Below are 24772 nucleotides of genomic sequence, written 5' to 3'. Positions count from 1 at the left end.
TTGTTTTCTTCTATTAATGCTGAGTAATAGTTTGCTCTGGCATTGCGGAGGCCCCTCTTATAAGTTTTGAGACTGTCTGTCCAGATTAAACGAGATTCTTCCAGTTTGGTTAATCGCCAATTCCTTTCAAATTTTCGCGATATTTGTTTTAACCTACGGGTTTGAGAGTTATACCAAGGAGCAAACTTTCTTTGCTTTGTTAACTTCTTTTTAAGAGGAGCTACAGAGTCGAGCGTTGTTCGCAGCGAGCCTACGGCGCTATCAACAAAATGATCAATTTGGGAGAGGTTAAAGTCGGCACGGGAAACCTCTGTTACTGAAGGTATTGGTATTGAATTTAACGACGAAGTAATCTTTTCCTTAAATTTTGTGACAGCACTATCTGATAAACATCTAGTATAGTAACTGTTGCTAAGTGGCGTGTAATCGAGTAAAAAGAAATCAAAAGTAATCAGATAATGATCTGATAGCAAGGGATTCTGTGGAAAGACTTTTAGGTTATCAATTTCAATTCCATACGTCAGAACTAGATCGAGGGTATGGTTAAAACAGTGAGTGGGTTCATGTACACCCTGACTGAAGCCAATGGAGTCTATTAATGAGATAAACGCGGTAGCCAGGGAGTCATTATCAACGTCGACATGAATGTTAAAATCGCCTACAATAATAACTTTATCTGATTTAAGAACTAAACTGGATAAAAACTCTGAGAATTCAGATACAAATTCAGAATACGGGCCAGGAGCACGGTACACTATAACAAATAAAAGTGGCTGCGAGGTTTTCCAGGTCGGATGTAAAACACTAAGAACGAGGCTTTCAAATGAATTATAATCTAGTTTAGGTTTAGGGCTGATTAACAGACTAGAGTTAAAAATGGCTGCAACTCCCCCTCCTCGGCCGCTGCCTCGAGGAATGTGGGTATTATTATGACTGGGAGGAGTGGACTCATTTAGACTAACATATTCATCTTGACACAGCCAGGTTTCAGTGAGACTGAGTAAATCAATATGATTATCTGATATTAATTCGTTTACTAACACTGCTTTACACGATAGAGACCTGATATTTAACAGTCCGCATTTAATTCTCCTGTTTTGTCTTTCTGTCACAGAAGAGGTTTTAATTTTTTTTTTTTCTTTGACCCCAGCACTCGCACAACGCGTGTACGCATAGACGGGTCTTTTTTTCCTTCTTATTTCTCATAAATCCATATATGTAGGGTTGCCTTTCTTTGCTTTTAAGTCCGCATCCTAGTCTCTTTCTCCTGGGTCGATCCGAAAAATAGTTTCCCTGCACCATGTTGGAGGATTTTCTAATCACCGACAAGTTTCAAGTTTCAAGTTTATTTATTTAGAAATGGGACAATGCATATTAATGAACATTTTAAAAGAAAAAAAAATGTAAATATGAGAAGAGATTGGAGCCATACGGCTAATTTCCATCTCCTGTCCCATAGGCAGGTAGGTGTAAGAAGAGAAGATGAGGGAGGAAGGATAGTAAGAACTTTCCACAACAACCACAATAACAACAAAATATTCTATATTCTATTGCAGGGTGCCCGGCCATAATAAAGTGCTGATTCATATTGCAGAAATGCCCGTAATAAAGTGCTAATAAGTGCGATAATCTATTGCCGAATGCCCATAGTAAAGTGCATCATGCATACAACAGACAACATCATGCATACAACAAACAACATTTTAAGATACAACAGCATACAGCAAATAGACAAAAAGTATACAAATTTAAGTATGACCATGTTCACAGATCTGGTTTTCTAGTAACCATGCTTTAAGATGATTGGAAAATGATGCAATGGTTGGTAGTTCGCGTATCGTGCTCGGTATATTGTTCCAAGTTTTCGATGCACGATAGGAGAATGTTGCTTGTCCAAATGTACTTTTCCTGAGTGGTACCGTACAATCACCCCTTGAGCCTGCTCTGGTGGATCTGTTTGAGTTTCTTTTGACAAAGACTTGTAGTGGTGGTGGAGCTTGATCATGAAGAATTTTAAAATCCAATATTTATTCATATTGTAGGCTAATGAACTGGGGTTGAGGGACCGGTTGCCATGGCGACAAGTAATAAAAGACAATGCGTTCACCTGTGGATCCGACAGAGACTCTGGACTGATCATACACAGCTGGACTTGATTGCAGGGCACGAACTGAGAAAGGAGATCCGAGCGAGCGACAGTTTGGCTCTGGGAAGCGGAGCTGCTGTAAAGTGCCCGACGAAGCCACCTTTATTGCATTCACAGCCAGGAGGGGGGGCGAAGACAGCCAGCGTAGGTGGAGAAGTTCCGGGGGTTGGGTGGAGGTTAGTTAAGGATCGGGGAATTAGGAGTGTCCACCCGCTTTCCAGCTTTGTGTGTGCGGGCGTCTGTCACGCTGTGAGCCCCTCAGTATTCCAGCGCTGGAACCTCCACTGCATACGGGCCAGGTCGGACCAGCGCCACAAGCCTAGACCCCGGGGGAGGGTCTCGTTGATCCAGCCAGTTAAGAGTTTGTTTTAAAGTATGACATCTTTGTGTGTTTGTGTTATATTCACAGTCCTGTCAGTTATAACTGAAAGCTGAGCACGCTCAAAAACCTCGCTCCGTGCGGTGCTTTCTGTCTGTGGAGTGCACATCTTTAAAAAAATGTTTGAAAGAAAAGTAACCAAAGATAAGGTGTCATATTGAAGATTTCGTTTGAAAAAAGTATAATTTGAATTTTGAAACTTGTTTTGTTGACCTTTTTTTGGTAATAAATTTATTTTTTTGGACTTCAAACATTTTCTCAGCGCATTATTGATCATGCGAGTTAAGACTGAAGCCAGCCGCCACCTGTAGAAAGTGGTTCTACACACAATAAAGCCTATAGTTCGGGAAAGTATAACACAGAAGTCCGCTGGTTTTAATCCGCCCATACCCTATTACGCTATTAATTAATAATTAAAATTGAATGACCCAAATCCGTGAATATCACAGGTTGAGGTGGAGCAGGTCGCTGTTTAATGATAAATCCGTGGAGCTGCCCATGGTGCTGAATTTACACACCTCGTTTTAATCCACCTCAACCTGTGACCAGGAGGGTGAAACTCTCTACTCTGCAATGCATTCAGATAGTGTGATACCTTTTCAAAATCTAATACTCCATGTAAATTATGGCGTAATATTTTCAGTCACAATGCTAACAGTCTACTCAGACTACCTGCTGGAATCACTCTCAACCTTAAATAGGCATACATTTACAGTTTACATTAAAAATATAACAGTTTCATGAGACACATTTTTTCCTTGATTTAAAGCTGCAAGTATTATAACAAATGATCTGTCACACGCATTTTGGGACACTTCAGTGTCAGTTGCTCGCTGTGAGTCTCAGCGCAGTAAAATGGGCGTTTTTCAGATGATCAGTTTACTTGACTTGACTTATATTTTCGATAGGCTATTATTTTTTTCGTTATTGTATAATTGTTTTCAGTTAATCAGGCAAGTTTATTCAATCGAAATTTATAATAATTTTCGTATGATATGCTACCTGTCACACGACACGTTGCTTCGAGCTGACACTTTTGACCCCTGCGATCACATGACGTGTCAACGCACGCACGTCTAATAACCACACGTCTAGGCGTGTGCAGGCCTTGCACGCGCATTGCATGTGTAACAAGTGCACGGTGAATGCACGCGCAGTGCACGCGAAGCAAGTACATGGTGATGGTCGCACACGCAACGTACACATATCAAGTACACAGTGAATGCACTGTGTGTGTGTTTGCTGATACGTTTCACCCCTCATAACACATGATGTAGTTTGTGCACGTCATAGTACGCGTGCGTGTGCAGACGTGACAAAAATGTTCTATCATCTCAATGTGTGCGTTTATGCATGCGTTCGCAAAAAACGCATAAATGCTACGCGTAGTCACTCCGCGTCGTGAGATTATGCGGCGTGCAGCAGTCATTACGCGTACACGTGCGCGTGCACGCGTGACCGTTATAAGTCAATGCGGAAACTACATGACACGTCAGGCGTTGCTTTGCGGCACAGGCGTCAAAGCACGCGCATGTGACACGTTCAGTCGATAGCTGCGCACGTATATTGAAACGTATGGTACTCCATAGTGTTTATGTGTGTGTGTGTGTGTGTGTGTGTGTGTGTGTGTGTGCGCACCCTCGTGAAATTCCTGGCCTGCAATGTACTATACTATACTATATCGTTTATACCATTTTTTTCCCCCATGAAAGGGGTTTTTGGGGGGAATTTTTCCTTATCTGCTGTGAGGGTCCAAAGGACAGAGGGATGTCTTATGCTGTAAAGCCCTGTGAGGCAAATTGTGATTTGTGATATTGGACTTTATAAATAAAATTGATTGATTGATATACAACCCTTATCTTATTCAGTAAATCTACACTGTGCTGGAGAAGCGTTGATAAATTCAATAGGGTGAGCAGCACAAACAGAGCTTGGGAGTCTGTCATTGTTGTTGTGATGGTCGACTTTCTCGTGCATGCCTAGTGACTGGAACCGTAATTTCGCATTGCGAAAAGTCTCCGTTTTCAGAGGAACTGCATATTACAAGTTTATGTGACAACGGAGACGGTGCCATTTCCAAAAAATTGCACTCTGGAACCGTTTTCAAAACATTGCATTTTCAGGCACCCAAAACGCGGCTGTCGTGTACATGATCAGTCAAAACGCAACTTAAGTTTACCGTTTTCAGTTGAAGTCTTTGTTGTATAAACAGGACCTTAAAGTTCAGTTCTCTTAGAAAATTGTGGCTGAGACCGCATGTTCTTTGTTCATCAAACAAAGGACAGACATTTGGCACACTCATCTCCATGGGATGCCTCACTTGTGACACCTCAGTGAGAGTCCTGCCCATGGACCTGGTTTTTAAAGTTGATCGGGCACCACTGTGTCGTATGACCCCCCTGGAAGGTCACCAAGTCAGCTTAGGGAGAAGCTTTTGCTTTCCATTTGAGTCTTGCTCCTTGACCTTGACAGAAGTAGGACTCCAGGCAGGGGGACCTGCTCTGCCCTTTCCTAGTTTTCTCACCTCTGCATGCTCACAGCAGGAGCTGCAGCTTTGCTCTCAATGTGGGCTGCTCCCAGCAGACACAGAACCAGAAGACCAGAGAAGTTAGTGCACTGGGCAGACAAAGTCTGCAAACAAACTTTTCCAGCAACAAGAAGAAACAAGTCAAGTTAGCACCAAACTGCTAATTCTGTAAGGAAACAGAGTGCACTGACTCCTCTGCACCTTTGGAACGAGAACAGAGCAAGGACTGCATCTGGATCCACAGTTCTTTCCAGCTTTCATCCACAACAGACAACTGCCGGGTAACATGCAGCACAAAGCAACTCTTCCTCCATTCAAGGATTGATAACGTAACAACCAGGGACGGTTTTTATTATGGGGCGAAATCTATGTGAGGGCGCACGAGCGCCTCCAAAAAAAAAAATAAAAAACTCGCCAGTTTTCTAGACTACCACTCATTTCCACGTCATTGTTTGTACTTCCATTATTGGTTAGTTGGTGTCAGGTTGCTAATGCTTTACCCGGATTGACTCTTGAATGCAACAGAACATCCTCTTAACTAGGGCCGTAACGGTACATGTATTTGTGTCGAACCGTTCGGTACGCGACTTTCGGTTCAGCACAACCCTGTACCGAATTATTGGGCGCAGGATATTATTCTATTTTATTTTGTTTTATTTTAATTCCGTTTTTGCGAGCCGTACCATTTAAAATATCTAGTTCCCCGACGGACATAATTGAGTGACGGACCGAGTCCGACCGTAAATCTCCGCTTTCACTTTGTGCAGCGCATTCTCGCATTTTGACAACATGGCAAGTGAGCCTGATGAGCCTGAAGACCCACCCGCAAACCTTAAGTCCTCCGTTTGGGAACACTTTGGTTTCAGGGTAAAATACGAAGATGGAAATAAACAAGTTGACAAGACAAAAGCAGTGTGCCGACACTGCAGAACAGCGGTCGGGTATGTACTTGGAAACACGTCTAACATGCTAACGCATCTAAAGCGACACCACCCGCGTTTGAACGTTAACCGGCACAACTAGAAAAAGCAATCTGGTGCAAACTATGATATCATTGTCGTTTAAAAAGAAAGAGCGTTTCCCTGACCATCGCGCTAAAGAAATAACCAACGCCATTGGAGGTGAGTAAAATTGTTTAAGCTGCACTTTAGATATAAGCATGTTTTGTTTACTGCACTTTAACAAAGTGGGAAAGCTAAGTAAGTTCCTAGTAAAACTGAATCTGAGCAGGCTTTAAGGCTGATCAGCTGCACTATACTTTTTATTTTAATTGAGTAAAACTGTTAAAGCAGAAATGTATATTTCTATTTTCATTCAAACAATGTGAAAAAGCAGGATTTTATATATATTTGTTTCATTCAAAAATTGTGTAAAAAGAGTTAACTGCTGTGGTGGTATGTTTTAATAAGGTTACCAATAAGTAAAAGATATTTAATAGTTGTCTATTTTTTTCATTACTGTACCGAAAAAAACAGAACCGTGACTTGTGTACCGAGGTACGTACCGAACCGAGATTTTTGTGTACCGTTACACCCCTACTCTTAACCCAGACCCTTTTACAACATATATCACATACACATATACTCACAAGGAATTGGCTTTCAACATGACTACTCTTTAAGAGGAAATTCAAAGTTCCCGCTACTTTTCTTTTTCCATTGTCTGACTGTCTCCAAGGTCGTTTTTGATTCCGTCATCTTTGATCAGGCCAAGCCATTTGTAGTTTTCTGTCGTCAGCCATGTTGTTTTTATAAAAACCCATGTATATAGAGACTAGTTAGAATTTATTTGTTTTGTTTTGCTTTGCTTTGCTTTATTTGTAAATACATGTTTTTGGAATCATGCCTGTTTATTTAATATTGCACAAGAGTGGATGAATTGTGAACTACTGTGTCAAGAACTTCCAAATCCTTCAACCTTTACTATTAATATGGTAATTTTAGTAATTTATTCAGAGTTCCAAATTGATAGCTCATTGTATTTTATGAGATGCCATTAATGCTGTTTATTGAGTCATTGTTTTGATTGTTTGCATTTAGGTCATTGGTTGGTCATTGGTCATTAGGTCATGTTTAGTTTGCTGATGCTTTTCACAGACTCACAGATAGAACTAAACATCCTCTGCACTAATCCAGATCCTTTGCAACACATATCACATTCACATAGACTCACTTACAAATTGGCTTTCAACCTAGCTACACCCAGAGAGGAAGCTCAAAGTTCCCGCTTCTTTTCCTGTCTTTGTTCTGACCACACAGTCAGACAAACCCTCCCCCAATCTGAAGCCAGCTTTGATCCAGCCATCTTGTAGTTCTCAGTTGTCAGCCATTTCTCTCTCTCTCTCTCTCTCTCTCTCTCTCTCACACACATACATACATACATACATACATACACACATCAAGCTTGTATATAGAATCTGTGTGCTTTGTTTTGCTTTGCTTCCTTTATAAATAAATATATTTTTATAATCATACCTGCTGTCTGTTTAATGTTGCACAAGAGTGAATGAATAGTCAACCTCTACTATGTCAAGAACTCAGAAATCCTTCAAGCTTTACTATTAATGTGGTTGTGGTTTTTAATGCAGTTATTAATCAAAATTCCATATTGATAGTTTAGTGAACTTTTTGAGACTAATATCACTAATTGGCTATCATTTTTCCCTTTTTGGGAATGGTGCCCCACGAGGTGATTTAATGGCAATTAAGTCATATTATTCAACATTATTAATGATTATTAATTATTTCTGATAGCCATGTTTATACTTCAATTGGAGATCTATTACGAGGTTAGGCCCTTCGTGAGGCTTAGTCCCAACAAATGGCGCCGCCGTGTAAAACATTGTATTGTTATAGATTTCCAACAAATAGTATCCCCGCTTTATATAATACCAGTAGATTCCCTACAACTGTATACATGCAGGAGGAATTCGACTCTCAGTCGCATTATCAGTGTTAGTCTGACTTTGAGAAATTCGATTTAGTATGATTTCAGTAGTACTAACATGTTTACATGTATTTTAAAAGTCCAAAGGGTTTTAGTGAGACTAACACAATAAATCAATTTTCTCTAACGTCATATTAACATACTGTATGTGTTAGCCCTCTGATAGTCTGGCAACCTGTCTAGAGTGTACCTTACCTCTCACTCAGTCTCAGCTGGGATAGGCTTCAGCCCCACTGCGACCCCTAACAGGATAAGTAGTTATGGAAATTGAATGAATGAGTGAATGTAAAAGATTTAGTGTCAGTGTAAATTAAAAAGAAAATTTGGTTCTCATTCTCAACATCTTTTTGCCTCACAACTGAAGTATAGTGACTTTGATGCTGAGAAAATGCACTAAAAAAAACCCCCAAAAAAAGAAGGAATTTGGGTTCAGAGCTGTTGTGCAACAGCTTTTATGCTTGTTGGTCATTAGACACCTCACATCACAACATCTAACATTCACAATTTTACAACCTCATGACTTTTTGGAACAGCACCCTCAGGACGCTACAGTTTTAGCTTTGTTAGTGGTAAGGCTTCAACAGCAGCTACTGTGCGAGTCCAACTCTTTTGACTTTTACCAGTAAGTAATAGGTATCATGTTACCTTGCAAAGATGGACCATGCGGTGAGGTAAACAGATCTGAATGTGGTTAAAAAAAGAGAGCTGGTATCAGATTGGTACTTGATAGGGAGGGGAAAAGTTGGATCGGTGCACACATACAGTACCAATAAAACATGAGTATCCAGTTCCCTGCGCCCTGTAAATTGCATGGTCATGAGTTTTCCTCGAAAACTAAAGCATGTTTTCTTTCCTCCTTTAGTCTCAAGAGAACAAGACTTTCCTGTCCATGATTAACAATGTGCTGACCACAGATGGCTTCTACTTCTGCACTGACTATGACCTGACACACAGTCTGCAGCGGCTGGCCAACACCAGCCCAGACTTCCAAGAGATGAGTCTGCTGGAGAGGGTGAGACATCCAATAACTTGCCTTACAAAAGTCCAACTTCCACACTCCAGTGTTGTAGGTCAGAAATGCCAAAATAGATCCTGAAACAGGTGTGCTCAGTCATTTCTGCATCACTATTGTGTTTGTGTCATGTATTCATGTCCTTGTGCACATTCTGGTAGAGCACAACATATCAACAGCATATCATTTTTTGCTCTACAGGGCAACTCAAAAACTCTAGGTTGTCAGGGGTGTCATAAGTCAGGGATACAGCAATGTTCCATTATTTTTCTTATTGTGAGCAAATCTCATAATGCAGATCTAAACCAAGTAACAATTGATCCTGTTATGATAGCTTTATTGGTATTTTAATGAATGTTCTGTAGATGTGGTTGTGGTTTAGGCAGGTGGTAGAAGGCAGGGTCAGCACTGATTTCACACTTGGGGGTTGGTGGCATTGACTCATTAGCCTCTGTCAGTGGCACCCTTTGAGAGAGCTGTGGAGGCCTTTGAGCTGGAACGGTACGCCATGAGGAAGAAGCTGGAGGCAAGACACACTGAAGGCAAAAAGAGACATAGGGCCCTATTTAGATGGTCTAAAATGCAAAGCGCCAGGCGTGCGGCGCATGGGCGTGTCCCAGTCACTTGCTAGTTAGACAGCACGTTTTCAGACTGTGCGCCATGGTGGAGAGTCTAAAAGGGTTGGACTTACTCTTACGCGATTGGAGCGCACGGCGGAGAGCTAGTTAGATGGCGGACCTGCCAACTGGAAAGAGTGAGCGTTTTACAGCTGAGGAGACGATAAATGTATCTCTATATCGACTGTCCCGTCACATCTGATGTCAGATCAAAGGGGATTGGCACCATTTGGCACGCGTAATGGAAACCCAACCTGATATGATTAACACAGCTGCAATCTAATAAGTTCACATCCCTCTCAGCCAACTACAAACAGCCACAGCATCAGATAGGGAGTATATATTCAGCATCTGTCATCTTAGAAAAGTCAAAAGAAAAGAAACAGAGTGAGACTGCGAGAGAGAAAGAGAGAGCGCGTGCGGATGAAAGAAACGCTGTCAACAAATTGTAAATTATTCAATTTATTTTATTTTAACCCGGGAGGTTAGAGAGCCCAGCTCCCTCTCCAGCATCCTGAACCCCCCCGCCTGAAGGTGCAGGAAGGGCTGGTCCTGTGGCTGCACCCGGCCCGTCTGGTCTGGCTGCGCGCTGGCTGCAGAGCTGGGGTCATCCTCCTCCTCCTCCTCCTCCTCCTCCTGACAAGATGATCTTCAGTTTTACGTTCTGTTTTTTTTTTAAAATATACATTTGTACTTGTAGGGCTATAAGTTTACATTTTTAGTTCACAGAAGCTGGTTATTGTTGTGTTTATGTCAAAATAAAGTTTATCAAACGTTTTCACATCTTTGATTTCGTGATTTACATGCCAAAATGATCACAATTCAATTGGAAAAGACAAGTTCATTTTCCAGGCTATGCATCATCAGCCCGTGGAGGTCTGTTCGCAGTTCCGTATATTCGGACACTGCGAGCTTGGACCTCCCAGATTATGATGATCATTATTACTGCGATTAGATCATTCTGATTAATGACTGACCATTAAGACGTGTTCCTGATAAATATTCTAATGTGCACAATAATAACCTTTCACATTGTAATCATATTTTTATTTGTTATCTTTTGCATATGTGTGACTGCTCCGTGTGTGTCTGAGCAGAGTGCACGCGCGTTGTGCACCCGCCTAGAGACGCATATTACTAACTTGTTTAACAGCGAAATACTGTGCCATTGACTCTAGACCAGGGCCCGTATTCACAAAGAATCCTAAGACTAAAAGTAGCTCTTAGTGACGTCATTCTAAGGAAAAATCTTAGAATTCCTCGAATTTTAAGATTTTTCCCTTGGTAAGATAAAAGTTATTCACAAAGCATCTTAGGCCTTAAGAGAGCTCCTAAGGTGAAAAACTGTTAAGAGGAGGGAGGAGGACTTTTAAGAAGCCTAAGAGTGTCTTAAACAGAGAAGATGGCGGAAAGACAGAGAGGAAGGAGAGATATTCTCCGTATATTGAACGACAGTGATTTAATAAGACGCTACCGGCTTGATCGTGCAGGGGTAATGTTTGTGGCTGACCTCATCAGGGATGAGCTTACTTTTCCCACCCAGCGTAGTAACGCAATCACGCCTGAGATGGTCATCACAACATTGCCATACCTGCTACGGGGAAAATGCAACAGTGTGTAGCAGTGATGATTTGGGTCTGTCACAACCCTCTGTCAGCAGAGTGGTCAGTCAGACCATTAGGCTACGGCACTTTAACAGCCTTGTATTGCTGCAATCTCCGCTCTCGCTTTGGATTGCAGCACGTAGGAGCGCTTCTCACACTCATCGCTTGTGCGTAAAAGGAGAGGGAACAACGCATTGATTTGTCGGGCAATGCGCTCCCAGGTCTGCCTCTTCCCTTGTGCCGTGATCCCGGGACCGAATTTCCCTCTTAAAACACATTTGTTCTCCTCCATGAGCTGTGCCAACAGCAGGCACTGCTCTTCTGTCCAGTTCGGCTTTCTCGTTCTTTTTTTCTCCATTTCATTTGTTGTTTTGGTCATTCTGCCAAATCAAACCGCTTTTTACAAGGAGGCCAGCAATCACAGTAATTGCTGACAGCTGAGTCTGCATCCACAATTAATATCAAATAGATTAAGTAGTAAAATTACCAGCATAACGAGTAAACATAACAATAAGCAAATCAATAGGCTATAAAAATCAGAGCCTACGTTCAAACATTTTGAAGTTGTGTAACAATTAATTTAATTTTGCTGAGTTTCATCATCATGACATAAAATTATTTTCACAATTACACATTTCTTAATAGCCTACAGTCTAAGTTCTATGATCGGTTGATTTCACTGTCCATTCATTACTAGGAGCGCATTTTTTATTTTTTTTTTGTAACAACCAATCACAATCACATGACTGCGTCATACCTAGCAACGGGGTCAACCACACCTCCTCACTAAGATAAACGTCTGTCCCCTCCTTGCTCAGAGTTGCTCTCAGAAACTTCCTGAATCACTCTTAAGCTAAGAGTGATTCAGGAAGTAGGAGCTCTCTGGGAGGACTCTGAGAATCTTTGTGAATACGGGCCCAGGTTTTTGTTGGTCACTGGCGCATTTGCTTTTTATGCCATCTAACTAGCAACGTGCTGTGACTGCGCCTGACCACTCCTCATTTTTAGACCAACACACCCAAAGAAGCGCAGTTCATTTGCTAGTTAGACGACGAGGGCGCAGGGCGTGGTAATGACAGCTGTGCCTGCATCTAAATAGCAATGACACTTGCGTCATGGATTATGCGCACTTCGTCGTCCGCTTTAGACCATCTAAATAGGGCCCCAAGTGTTTGACACGCACCACCATGAATTATCAATGTAAATACACCTTAGTCTGAACAACCACGCAGAGGAGCTGGCTGATAGCTAATTTGATAGATAACATCATTTACATTATGCTCTCAGATATACAGTACAGGCCAAAAGTTTGGACACACCTTCTCATTCAATGCATTTTCTTTATTTTCATGACTATTTACATTGTAGATTCTCACTGAAGGCATCAAAACTATGAATGAACACGTGGAGTTATGTACTTAACAAAAAAAGGTGAAATAACTGAAAACATGTTTTATATTCTAGTTTCTTCAAAATAGCCACCCTTTGCTCTGATTACTGCTTTGCACACTCTTGGCATTCTCTCCATCAGCTTCAAGAGGTAGTCACCTGAAATGGTTTTCCAACAGTCTTGAAGGAGTTCCCAGAGGTGTTTAGCACTTGTTGGCCCCTTTGCCTTCACTCTGCGGTCCAGCTCACCCCAAACCATCTCGATTGGGTTCAGGTCCAGTGACTGTGGAGGCCAGGTCATCTGCCGCAGCACTCCATCACTCTCCTTCTTGGTCAAATAGCCCTTACACAGCCTGGAGGTGTGTTTGGGGTCATTGTCTTGTTGAAAAATAAATGATCGTCCAACTAAACGCAAACCGGATGGGATGGCATGTCGCTGCAGGATGCTGTGGTAGCCATGCTGGTTCGGTGTGCCTTCAATTTTGAATAAATCCCCAACAGTGTCACCAGCAAAACACCCCCACACCATCACACCTCCTCCTCCATGCTTCACAGTGGGAACCAGGCATGTGGAATCCATCCGTTCACCTTTTCTGCGTCTCACAAAGACACGACGGTTGGAACCAAAGATCTCAAATTTGGACTCATCAGACCAAAGCACAGATTTCCACTGGTCTAATGTCCATTCCTTGTGTTTCTTGGCCCAAACTAATCTCTTCTGCTTGTTGCCTCTCCTTAGCAGTGGTTTCCTAGCAGCTATTTGACCATGAAGGCCTGATTTGCGCAGTCTCCTCTTAACAGTTGTTCTAGAGATGGGTCTGCTGCTAGAACTTTGTGTGGCATTCATCTGGTCTCTGATCTGAGCTGCTGTTAACTTGCAATTTCTGAGGCTGGTGACTCGGATGAACTTATCCTCAGAAGCAGAGGTGACTCTTGGTCTTCCTTTCCTGGGTCGGTCTTCATGTGTGCCAGTTTCGTTGTAACGCTTGATGGTTTTTGCGACTCCACTTGGGGACACATTTAAAGTTTTTGCAATTTTCCGGACTGACTGACCTTCATTTCTTAAAGTAATGATGGCCACTCGTTTTTCTTTAGTTAGCTGATTGGTTCTTGCCATAATATGAATTTTAACAGTTGTCCAATAGGGCTGTTGGCTGTGTATTAATCTGACTTCTGCACAACACAACTGATGGTCCCAACCCCATTGATAAAGCAAGAAATTCCACTAATTAACCCTGATAAGGCACACCTGTGAAGTGGAAACCATTTCAGGTGACTACCTCTTGAAGCTCATGGAGAGAATGCCAAGAGTGTGCAAAGCAGTAATCAGAGCAAAGGGTGGCTATTTTGAAGAAACTAGAATATAAAACATGTTTTCAGTTATTTCACCTTTTTTTGTTAAGTACATAACTCCACATGTGTTCATTCATAGTTTTGATGCCTTCAGTGAGAATCTACAATGTAAATAGTCATGAAAATAAAGAAAACGCATTGAATGAGAAGGTGTGTCCAAACTTTTGGCCTGTACTGTAAATCAGACGAGTTATTTATTTTGTGACAAACTTATTCACCATCAGAGTTTGATGATGCAGTTAAGGAAAATGATAACAGTTCAGCTAATTTGGCTCATCTTTTTAGCCAAGTAATCAAAGTGGCAAACATCTCTGTGTGCACATGCAATGTTCACACTGGTAACGTTAACTTTCCCTTAAGTTACAAGCTGCTAAAAGTCAGGCGTTCACAGTTGTGCAGATCAACACCATCGGTCATAAATGATCAATTTACTGTATACTTACTCAATACTGGTAATGGTAATCATGGAATGCACATATTTGTCAGTAAGTATTTCCATCACCAATAAGAGCACTGACCTTGATTAAGGTGTACCGAGTCTTGTGAAGTGATAGGTGATATCTGGCTGCAAATATCAAGTTAACTGTCAAAGTAATCATATAAGCTCAAGCATAGGAGACATCAGATTACTGCACACCATACTAATAATGTTAATACTACTGTGACCTTGATGTAATTATTTACAATAATCCAGTTGTTTTACTAATTAATTTACTAATTTACTAATTCATTGTCAAAAACACACATACATGTATGTAAACACAAACAAGAAAACATTTAACAGCACATAAACTACAAATTTAGTGAGCATGAAATTGACTAAGTAAAATTAGCTCAGAGATAGAGTGAGTCGTCCAGTAATCAGAAGATTGGCAATTCAATCCCCAGCTCCTCCACTCCACACACACAACCCCCCCCCCCCCCCCCCCCCCAATTGCTCCCGATGGCTGCTCCATCAGTGTGTGAGAGTGCAATGGTAAATGGACTGCACTTGTGTAGCGCCTTTCTAGTCCTCTGACCACCCAAAGCACTTTTACACTACATGTCACACTAAACTACATTCTTGGTTCGTTGGATATCCATTAAGCCCATACCAGATTTTTGGCATATTTTGACAGCTTTAACTATGAAAAATATTAGAAATTGGCATAAAGAAATTACTGACACCTAAATAAGAGATTAAACTTTCATTTTGACTGAAATGTTCTCACTTAAACTGGGACAGTATATATTAGAAATGTCTTAAAACCAGTTTTGGTGGGCTTAGGGACATTTTACCCTATATACACTCAGTTATCAGTTTATTAGTTCCACCCAGCTAAAACCAATACAGTCTAATACAACAGTCCTATTGTGGCTTAGCTGACACGCCTTTTCAGTGTCTGTGGAGTGGCAGACCAGGAGGGTGGTGGTTCCCATTTTTTGAAAAAGGGAACCAAAGGGTGTGCTCCACTGCGGTATCATACTGCTCAGCCTCCCAGGGAAGTTTATTCCAGGGTGCTGAAAAGGAAGCTTTGACCGATTGTCGAACCTTCGATTCAGCAGGAGCAATGCAGATTCCGTCCTGGTTGTGAAACATTAGACAAGTGGGTTGTTTAGATATACGGTAACTGATATGTTTTAATCATGGCTACTTAATCTAGCTAATGATGACAATGAATATGGTCATTATTATAAAGAGGCATGCATTTTCTTCTGTGCCTGATGAATAATGTGCTGACATCATGTTGCTTGTGGTTTTCAGGCAGATCAGAGGTTTGTGTGGAATGGGAACCTGTTGAGAGAACTGTCTGCGCAGCCAGAGGTTACACATACGACTGTTGATCTGTGGCATATTTGTTTTGTTTTCCCACTTATTTTATTTCATGAGAATAACTGTCATTATTTCTCCATAGCTTCATAAGTTTGCACTTCCTGTTGTCCATGGATGTATCCTTTTCATTGAATGTTCAGTATTTTTTAATTGATCATGGGACATTTTATCTGATCTACAACACACGGGGCTTGACGCTAACTTTTTTTCCCAAGGAGCACATGTGCTCCTAAGTTGAAAAAGTAAGGAGTGCACAAAGAACTTTAGGGGCACAATGTAAATTGATCAAATAATGTGTTTTCCGTAATAAACGTGATGCAAATAGACATTTACAATCAAAATTATTTAATGAATTTGTATACAAAATGTACAGAAAGGTAAAATCATCAAGTTTTGAAAAAGTATTGCAATTTAATTTTGTTTTTAATGTTATCTTATATATATTATCTTTGCAATATGATTATCTTATGTAATGTTATTACTATCCTAAAACATTCTCCAGGTCCTCTGAAACGAGGTAGGGCGCAGAGGACAGGATTTGGGGGAGTACAGGCTCGTTCAGGAGCTACAGCTCCATGGTGACCGCTTTCGGGTCTACTTCAGGCTCTTCTCTGCTATTGGACGCGCGGCGCCAAGGTGTCGTCACAGCGCGTTGCGGTGAAATTAAAAAAATTTCAATTTGAGCGCAGGCTGGCGGCGCGCAGATGCCGCGACATGCTCCCCCTCGCGCGCCGCTCAGCTCGGTGGCAAAGCGGTGCGCTTTTGCGCCGCGGTAGCACATACACAATGAATGGGTTCGTCGGCGGAGGTCTGCGCTTTGCGCGCTCTGTGTGAAAAGGGCTTTATTTCCACCCTGCCCAGCAGCGGTACCGTGGCGAACGGTCCCTAAAGGCCTCTACTCATGATCAGCTGTAAAACCGCTTTGCGCTGGCTGTCCCATTGTTTGTCTATGGAGAGGGCAGCAGCGGCACCGCTACCCGTGGCGTCGCGTACCGCTCTGATTTTCCGCCCGAGCGCTGTGCTCAGAGTTGAAATTATTTGGACTACGGGGAGAACGGAGCAGGCTTCCCCGGAGATCCACCCGGTCCATCTCCTCCACACTTAGGCTATTTCCACACTTCCGACAGTGGGACTTATATTCATTGTGCCGACAGTGGCTTGGAAGACCGCCCATAACCGTGTCACACAGGGAAGAGGGAAGGCGGCTGGAGTTCCTCCAACATTTGCGGTTAGATTATCATATTTTTTATTGACAAAAATATAGGCTGCTTCGGCTGATTATTTCATGCGCACATGTGCCCCTAAATATTTTTTACAGTTCGCACACACCTATTTTTAGTCGCAAATGCGAGTGAAATGCTTGCACTGTCGAGCCCTGCTTTAGATGAGATCAGATAAACTCCTGAACAAACCTTTCCTTGACCCTCCTGGTTCAGTCATCGTCATGAAGCCATGTCGTATAAATGGGAAGATCTTTGAGTGGATCCTCATTTCCCGTAGAAGCTGCTTCCGGGCTGGCGTCAGATACTACGTCAGAGGTAAAAAAAAAAAAAAAAAAAAAAAAAAAAACTGAAGCATGACACGGTAGCACTTTCTTTGTTGGACTGCAACAAGCAATGTGGAATTGCATATTAACTAGTGGAGAGCAAAGTAGCTGATAGCCAACACATTTTCACAAATGGTATGAAGGTACAGAAGGGTAGGGCTGCATTATATCAGGAAAAAAAGCAATATACCGTAATGTTGTTGCATATTGCAATGAAGATATGACTCGCTATGAATAAATACTGAATTACACAGTTTTATTGTCTTTCTGCTTTAGATTACCACTGCTAACAGATACCCCAGACAATGAATAGCCTCTGCACACTGAAAAAGGAAAAATGAAATGCAGGGATGTTGATAGGCTTTTAGCGTAGTCCCTGCAACCCACAGGTAGGTTTGAGTGGGTCCCCAAAAATACATAAAAAAATATTTACAATATACAAGGATGCAGTGTTGTTTGACCTGCCGCTCTGCGACTGTTTAGGGGTTCATCAAAGCGACAGCCTGGGGGAAGACACTGTCTTTGTGAGGGGTGGTTTTTGCGAACAGTGCTCTTTAGCGTCTACCGGAGGGGAGGAGTTTAAACAGATTGTGTCTGGGGTATGAGGAGTCTACACTGATGTTTTCTGCCCGTTTCCTGACCCTTGACCTGTACAGGTCCTCGATGGAGGGAATATCAGTCCCAATAATCCTCTCTGCCCACCTGATTGTCCGTTTCAGTCTGTTCCTGTCCAGTTTGGTGGCAGATCCAAACCAGACAGTGATGGATGTGCAGAGAACAGACTGGATTATGACTGTGTAGAACATGATCAGCAGTTCCTGAGGCAGGTTGAGCTTCCTGAGCTGTTGCTGGAAGTACAGCCTCTGCTGGGCCTTTTTCCGGACAGTGTCTATGTGGGAGGTCCACTTCAGGTCCTGAGAGATTGTGGTACCCAGAAACCTGAGGTGGGGCAGTGTCAGGGGGCTTCTCCTGAGGGCCACTGTCATCTCCACAGTCTTGAGCGGGTTCAGCTCCAGGTGGTTCTGACCGCACTAGAGGACCAGCTGCTCTGCCTTTTGTCTGTATGCAGACTCATCACAGTCCCGTATTAGACGGATGACTGTGGTGTCGTCTGCAAATTTCAGGAGTTTTACAGAAGGGTCCCCTGATGTGCAGTTGTTGGTATACAGGGAGAAGAGCAGTGGGGAGAAGACACACCCCTGGGGGGCACCAGTGCTGATGAACTGGGAGCTGGATGTGATGCTCCCCAGCCTTACATGCTGCCTCCTGTCAGTCAAGAAGCTGGTAATCCACTGACAGGTGGAGGCAGGCACTGTGAGCTGGATGAGCTTCTTGTGGAGTATTTCAGGGATGATGGTGTTGAAAGCCGAGCTGAAGTCCACAAACAGGATCCTTGTGTAAGTCCCTGGGGAGTCGAGGGGGTAATCCCTTTGTGTGGTTGAAACTTGTGAAAAGGGCCTTTTAAAACCTGCAGTAGAAGCTGTTCAGGTGGTCTGCTCGTTGGAGGTTTTCCACAGGGTGGGGGGATGGTCTCCTGTAGTTGGTAATGTCCTGCAGGCTTCTCCAAACTGACGCCGGGTCGTTGGCTGAGAAGCTGTTTTTTAGCTTCTCACTGTAGCCCCTCTTGGCTACCCTGATCTCTTTTGTCAGCTTGTTTCTGGCCTGCTTGTACAGGGCCCGAACCTTGCTCCTGTAGGCCTCCTCCTTGGCCTGGCGCAGCCACCTGAGTTTGGGTGTGAACCAGGTTTGTTTGTTTGTTGTTATATGTACAGAAGGTCTTGGTCTGCACACACATATCCTCACAAAAACTGATGTAAGATGTCACAGTGTCAGTCAGTTCATTTAGGTCTGTGGCTGCAGCTTCAAAAACACTCCAATCTGTGCAGTCAAAGCAGGCCTGTAGCTCCAGCTTTGACTCCTCAGTCCACTTCCTTACAGTCCTTACTAAAGGCTTAGAAGTTTTGAAATTCTGCCTGTAGGTTGGGATGAAATGGAGCAGACAGTGATCAGAGAGCCCCCAAGCTGCATGGGGGACAGAGCGATAGGCGTCCTTTAAAACTGTGTAACAGTGGTCCAGTGTGTTAGAGTCCCTGGTGGGGCATTTTATGTGCTGTTTGTATCTGGGAAGTTCGTGAGAAAGGTTTGCTCTGTTAAAATCCCCTAAGATGATGAGCAGGGAGTCTGGATGTTTTTTCTCCACTTTTGTCACCTGGTGAGCCAGTTGTTGTTACGCCTCCGTTACACATGTCTGAGGTGGGATGTAAATACTGACCAGAACAAACGAGGAAAACTCTCGCAGTGAATAAAACAGTTTACAGTTAATGATGAGATTTTCTAAGTGAGGGCTGTACAACTTCTTCAACACTGTGACATCTGTACACCAACCTTTGTTTATGTAGAAGCACGTTCTGCCTCCCTTCATTTTCCCCAAGAGCTCCGTGATGCTGTCCGCTCGGAAAAGTTGGAATCCCGGCACTCGTAATGCGCTGTCCAGGATGTGTTCACTGAGCCAGGTTTCAGTGAAACACAGGGCTGCAGATCTGCTTAAGTCTGAGATTTTATGAGTGAAGATCAGCAGCTCGTCCATCTTATTTGCCAGAGAGCCAGGCCTGGTTTTACGAGGGTGCATATGCATGCAATGCACCCTTATTTTATGTGTCTGCATGCTCAGTTGAAAAGAGTGAAAAAAAAATTAATGTTGACATAACAATATAGAACACAGTGATAGTGAAGTGCGTATTCTATTTGCCAGTTTAGTTTTAATTCAATGGTAATTAAATAAAATTCCTGCCTTTCTTCAGTAACATCACTGTCAACGCTGTCTGTCATGACAAATGCACGTGACTGCACGTCACTCATTTGCGTCCAGCGCAGTTACCGGCCCGACGGCTGCTGCACCAGCCGGACGCAGCTTTCTGCTGTACCGTTAACAGCCTGTAACACAAATAATGTTATCGACATCGCCATGGATATTTGAAAATGGTTCAAGCAAAACACGACCAGCAACAAGTCAGACAACGGTAACGATGGTGAGACAGAGACTTGACCTCGACGTGAAGTTAGCCTAGCTGCTGGGGAGCAAGCGGCAGCCTCATCCTGCTCATTCCCGCCCGAGCCGCTGCCTTCACCCCCAGCCCCAGAGCAGGTGCCCGGCTCATCCAAAGCACCACCACCCGACGACCTAGGTAAAGAGGAGCCATAAGACTCTATAAAACCTGCACCTTTTGCTGTGGTATGGCGGTTTCTGCCGGATGAAATGGACCACACAGGTTATTTTTATTTTATTTGAGTTTTTTTTGTTTTTGTTTTTTTTTAACAGACACAGAAAAACAAATAACAAAAATAGGGCATATAAACAATACAATAAAGTAGTTGTTGAGTAAGTTAGATGGTATGTGTCATGTTCAAAGGGGTAGGAAGAAGTTAAGAATTTTTCTATGTCCTACCACATTATACTGTTTGTGCATTTGAAATAAAAAATAAAATAAAAAAATTGAAAAGCTTCCGGGTCACTGAGCAGCATGGTGGTGTAGGAGCACAGCTCTCGCCTCTGCAAACATTTACAACTCTTTCTACAGTGTTTTATTTAATCAGCTGGCTCAGGATTTAATGCCTAACTCTACTAAAAGAAACAAAGATAATATGGAGCCATCTACTCCATCGCCTGCTTCTTATCAAGATGACAAAAAGCCGAAAACAGCCTTTGACGGCGTTCTTCCAATAGATCCATTCCAGCACACAGCTGATTCAGCCGCCGCCGTGGATGTCCTATCTATTGTTCTTGGAATTACCACAGCAGTCACAGACATTAAGGAGTCTCTTGAAAATATCCGTAAGGAGGTCAGTAACACCAGTGCAACAATCATCGCGATGCAAGGAGATTTGGTGTGCATGAAATCTAAGACTTCCAAGATTGAAACGGAGCTTACTACTCTTAACAAGTCTCTCACAACTTTATCAAGCCGCACTGATTTAATCCAGGCTGAAGTGCGCAAACAAAGGGATACCATCGGCTCCAACACAGAAAAAATAAAATATCTCACAGATCGCCTGGCCGAAACGGAAGATTACACCCGTCGAGCTAATTTGAGATTAGCTTTCTTACCTGAGGGAGCGAAGGGGGGTGACGCCATCGCTTTTCTCCAGCGTCATCGATCAGTTTGGCTGCCCAGTCTCTCATCCCGTGGGATTATTGAGATTGAAAGACCACATCGGATTTATGGTGCTGCAAAATCGGATGGCAAGAACTTCAACAGAACACTGATCTTCAAACTTCTTCGCTACTCTGACAGGAAAGCTATCATGGATGCCTACAGAGCTGCTGGATCTTCTCTCTCATATGAGGGCCATAAACTACTCTTATTAGCCGACTACTCTCCATCCACCTCCAGGCTAAGGAAAGCTTTTGCCCAAGTGATGTCCGATCTACATAAGAAGGGCATCCAACACTTCCTCATCTATCCAGCGAAGCTGAAGGTGTCCCATAACAGCAAGCAGTTCTTGTTTGAAACTCCGGATGATGCTGAGAAATTCTTGGCTGAGCTGCAGTGAGTTGAACTACAGTCTGAATCCTTCCTATGTCAGGTGAACTTTTTTTTTTTTTTCTTACACTTACAGACATTCACAGACACTCACACACTGACAGACGCTAACATGATATGGTTATGGACATGCGCGTATACGTGCGCGCACTTCCAGTGGGACCAACGCATACACACAAGCTTACATTTTCTCACCTTTTCACTCTCAACTTGGGATCACCACATTGCTACAGTGCTCAGAAACGGTGACTTGATATGTTTGATCCCAGTGCTTAACTTGGTTTATGAATGGATAACATCATGGTGACAGTTACCTGGACTAAGGCCGCACCTTTCGTGCTTTTTGGACAATTTATAGCCTAGCCTCCACCTGCAGCTCAGAAATACCTAATTTGAATGTAGAGGCTATTTTCTTTAAACTATTTTCTCTTTGGTGTCGGTCATTATAGAGACGGACTTAGTTACAAGTAGCCTACTCTTTGATTTTCCAAACGAGCCTATTAGGAGGCGGATTTATTCCTATTATTGCCCCTCTACTTCATTGTGTTTGGACGCTTGATAAATGATTGCAGTGTGTTAAAAAATAAATAAATGCGGTCTAATTAAACACTTTGCAGGCCACATATTTTTTTGGCTGACTTATTGTGTGTTAATATAAAGTAGAAAATTAAACACTGTAAACAATTTATTTACCTTTACTAGTTTGTAGATCGGTCCTCCTTGCTGTGTCAGTATCCCAAGGAGCTCTTATATGCTCTCATTTACAGGTGCCTTCACAGGGGCTTCTCAGTGCTGTTCCCTGGCATACCGGTTTTGTATTGTTTGTTTTCCACAGCTAATTAGCTATTTATGGGTACATAGCCTATATTGCACACTTTTATTCACTTTTTTAATTTTTAATTTTAGTTTATGCTTTACTTTTACTCCATTTTGCTTTATTTGCCTTGTGTTTTGTTTTTTGTGTATGCTGTATCCAAATATGGTATATGATCTACATAATCTTTCATCATCCTTTTACGTCTCCACTTTATGGTTAACTTCAATTTTATGACTCTGAATGTAAGAGGTTTGAACTCACCAGTGAAAAGATTGAAATGCCTTGAATTTTTAAAACTCAAGCATGTGGATTTGGCTTCTTTGCAAGAGACTCATTTGAAACAGGTAGATATAAGTAGATTTAATAATAAAATGTATAAATTTATATCATATTCCTGTGCCCCTAATAAATCAAAGGGTGTATTAATTGTTGTCAAAAGAAAACTTAACATAAAAATAGGTATCTCTGATGGAGATGTAGAGGGAAGGTTTTGCTATGCAACCTTAATCCTCAACGGAACAAAGATCTGTGTGTCCTCAGTTTATGCATCTAATGTGTTTAATCCTACATTCCTTGATGGTGTGAAGCTGAAATTGTTGGATTCTGCTGACTCCGTCAGTGTTGCCAACTCCTCAGTAAGGAAAGTAGCTATTGGCTGTCCTAAAAGTCGCTAGAAGTCGCTAAATGACGTCATCACTTAATTTGCATAATTGAGTGTGTGTGTAACGGACGCTGTAGGAGAGTGGAGTGCTGTAGGAGAGTGTCTAACATCGTGGGAGAGACAAAAAGTGAGTAAAAAACAAATATGTTTAGAGCTACAAATGAACTTTCTTCTGTTGATTCATTCTTCTTTTTTGCCATTGAAATAGGCCATCACTTCTCAAAATAACTTCCTGATTTGAATGCTTTGTCTAGACCCACGTGGTTCTAGACAAAGCATTAAACATTTAACAATACAGGACAAAATTGATTTAGCCTATGTACAGTACAGGCCAAAAGTTTGGACACACCTTCTCATTCAATGCGTTTTCTTTATTTTCATGACTATTTACATTGTAGATTCTCACTGAAGGCATCAAAACTATGAATGAACACATGTGGAGTTATGTACTTAACAAAAAAAGGTGAAATAACTGAAAACATGTTTTATATTCTAGTTTCTTCAAAATAGCCACCCTTTGCTCTGATTACTGCTTTGCACACTCTTGGCATTCTCTCCATGAGCTTCAAGAGGTAGTCACCTGAAATGGTTTCCACTTCACAGGTGTGCCTTATCAGGGTTAATTAGTGGAATTTCTTGCTTTATCAATGGGGTTGGGACCATCAGTTGTGTTGTGCAGAAGTCAGTATAATACACAGCCGACAGCCCTATTGGACAACTGTTAAAATTCATATTATGGCAAGAACCAATCAGCTAACTAAAGAAAAACGAGTGGCCATCATTACTTTAAGAAATGAAGGTCAGTCAGTCCGGAAAATTGCAAAAACTTTAAATGTGTCCCCAAGTGGAGTCGCAAAAACCATCAAGCGCTACAACGAAACTGGCACACATGAGGACCGACCCAGGAAAGGAAGACCAAGAGTCACCTCTGCTTCTGAGGATAAGTTCATCCGAGTCACCAGCCTCAGAAATCGCAAGTTAACAGCAGCTCAGATCAGAGACCAGATGAATGCCACACAGAGTTCTAGCAGCAGACCCATCTCTAGAACAACTGTTAAGAGGAGACTGCGCCAATCAGGCCTTCATGGTCAAATAGCTGCTAGGAAACCACTGCTAAGGAGAGGCAACAAGCAGAAGAGATTTGTTTGGGCCAAGAAACACAAGGAATGGACATTAGACCAGTGGAAATCTGTGCTTTGGTCTGATGAGTCCAAATTTGAGATCTTTGGTTCCAACCGCCGTGTCTTTGTGAGACGCAGAAAAGGTGAACGGATGGATTCCACATGCCTGGTTCCCACTGTGAAGCATGGAGGAGGAGGTGTGATGGTGTGGGGGTGTTTTGCTGGTGACAGTGGGGGTGTTTTGTTGCTGCAGCGACATGCCATCCCATCCGGTTTGCGTTTAGTTGGACGATCATTTAT

At 42.4% G+C, this 24772-nt stretch overlaps 1 protein-coding gene across 4 annotated transcripts in view; it reads left to right on the top strand.

Annotated features, from left to right (window-relative positions):
• sacm1la (SAC1 like phosphatidylinositide phosphatase a) overlaps nt 1–24772 on the top strand; it is a 139092-nt gene that overhangs the window by 73323 nt on the left and 40997 nt on the right. For all 4 annotated transcript variants that reach the window (XM_033637331.2, XM_033637333.2, XM_078176122.1 and 1 more), the window contains 4 exons: nt 8861–9010; nt 15718–15777; nt 15869–15902; nt 17223–17324. In XM_033637331.2, coding sequence (XP_033493222.1) covers nt 8861–9010; nt 15718–15777; nt 15869–15902; nt 17223–17324 — 346 coding nt within the window. The remainder of the gene's footprint in view (nt 1–8860; nt 9011–15717; nt 15778–15868; nt 15903–17222; nt 17325–24772) is intronic.

The sequence above is a fragment of the Epinephelus lanceolatus genome, chromosome 16 (genome assembly GCF_041903045.1).
Source record: "Epinephelus lanceolatus isolate andai-2023 chromosome 16, ASM4190304v1, whole genome shotgun sequence".
NCBI classification, from domain to species: Eukaryota; Metazoa; Chordata; class Actinopteri; order Perciformes; family Serranidae; genus Epinephelus; species Epinephelus lanceolatus.
This window is presented reverse-complemented; position numbering and strand designations above follow the sequence as displayed.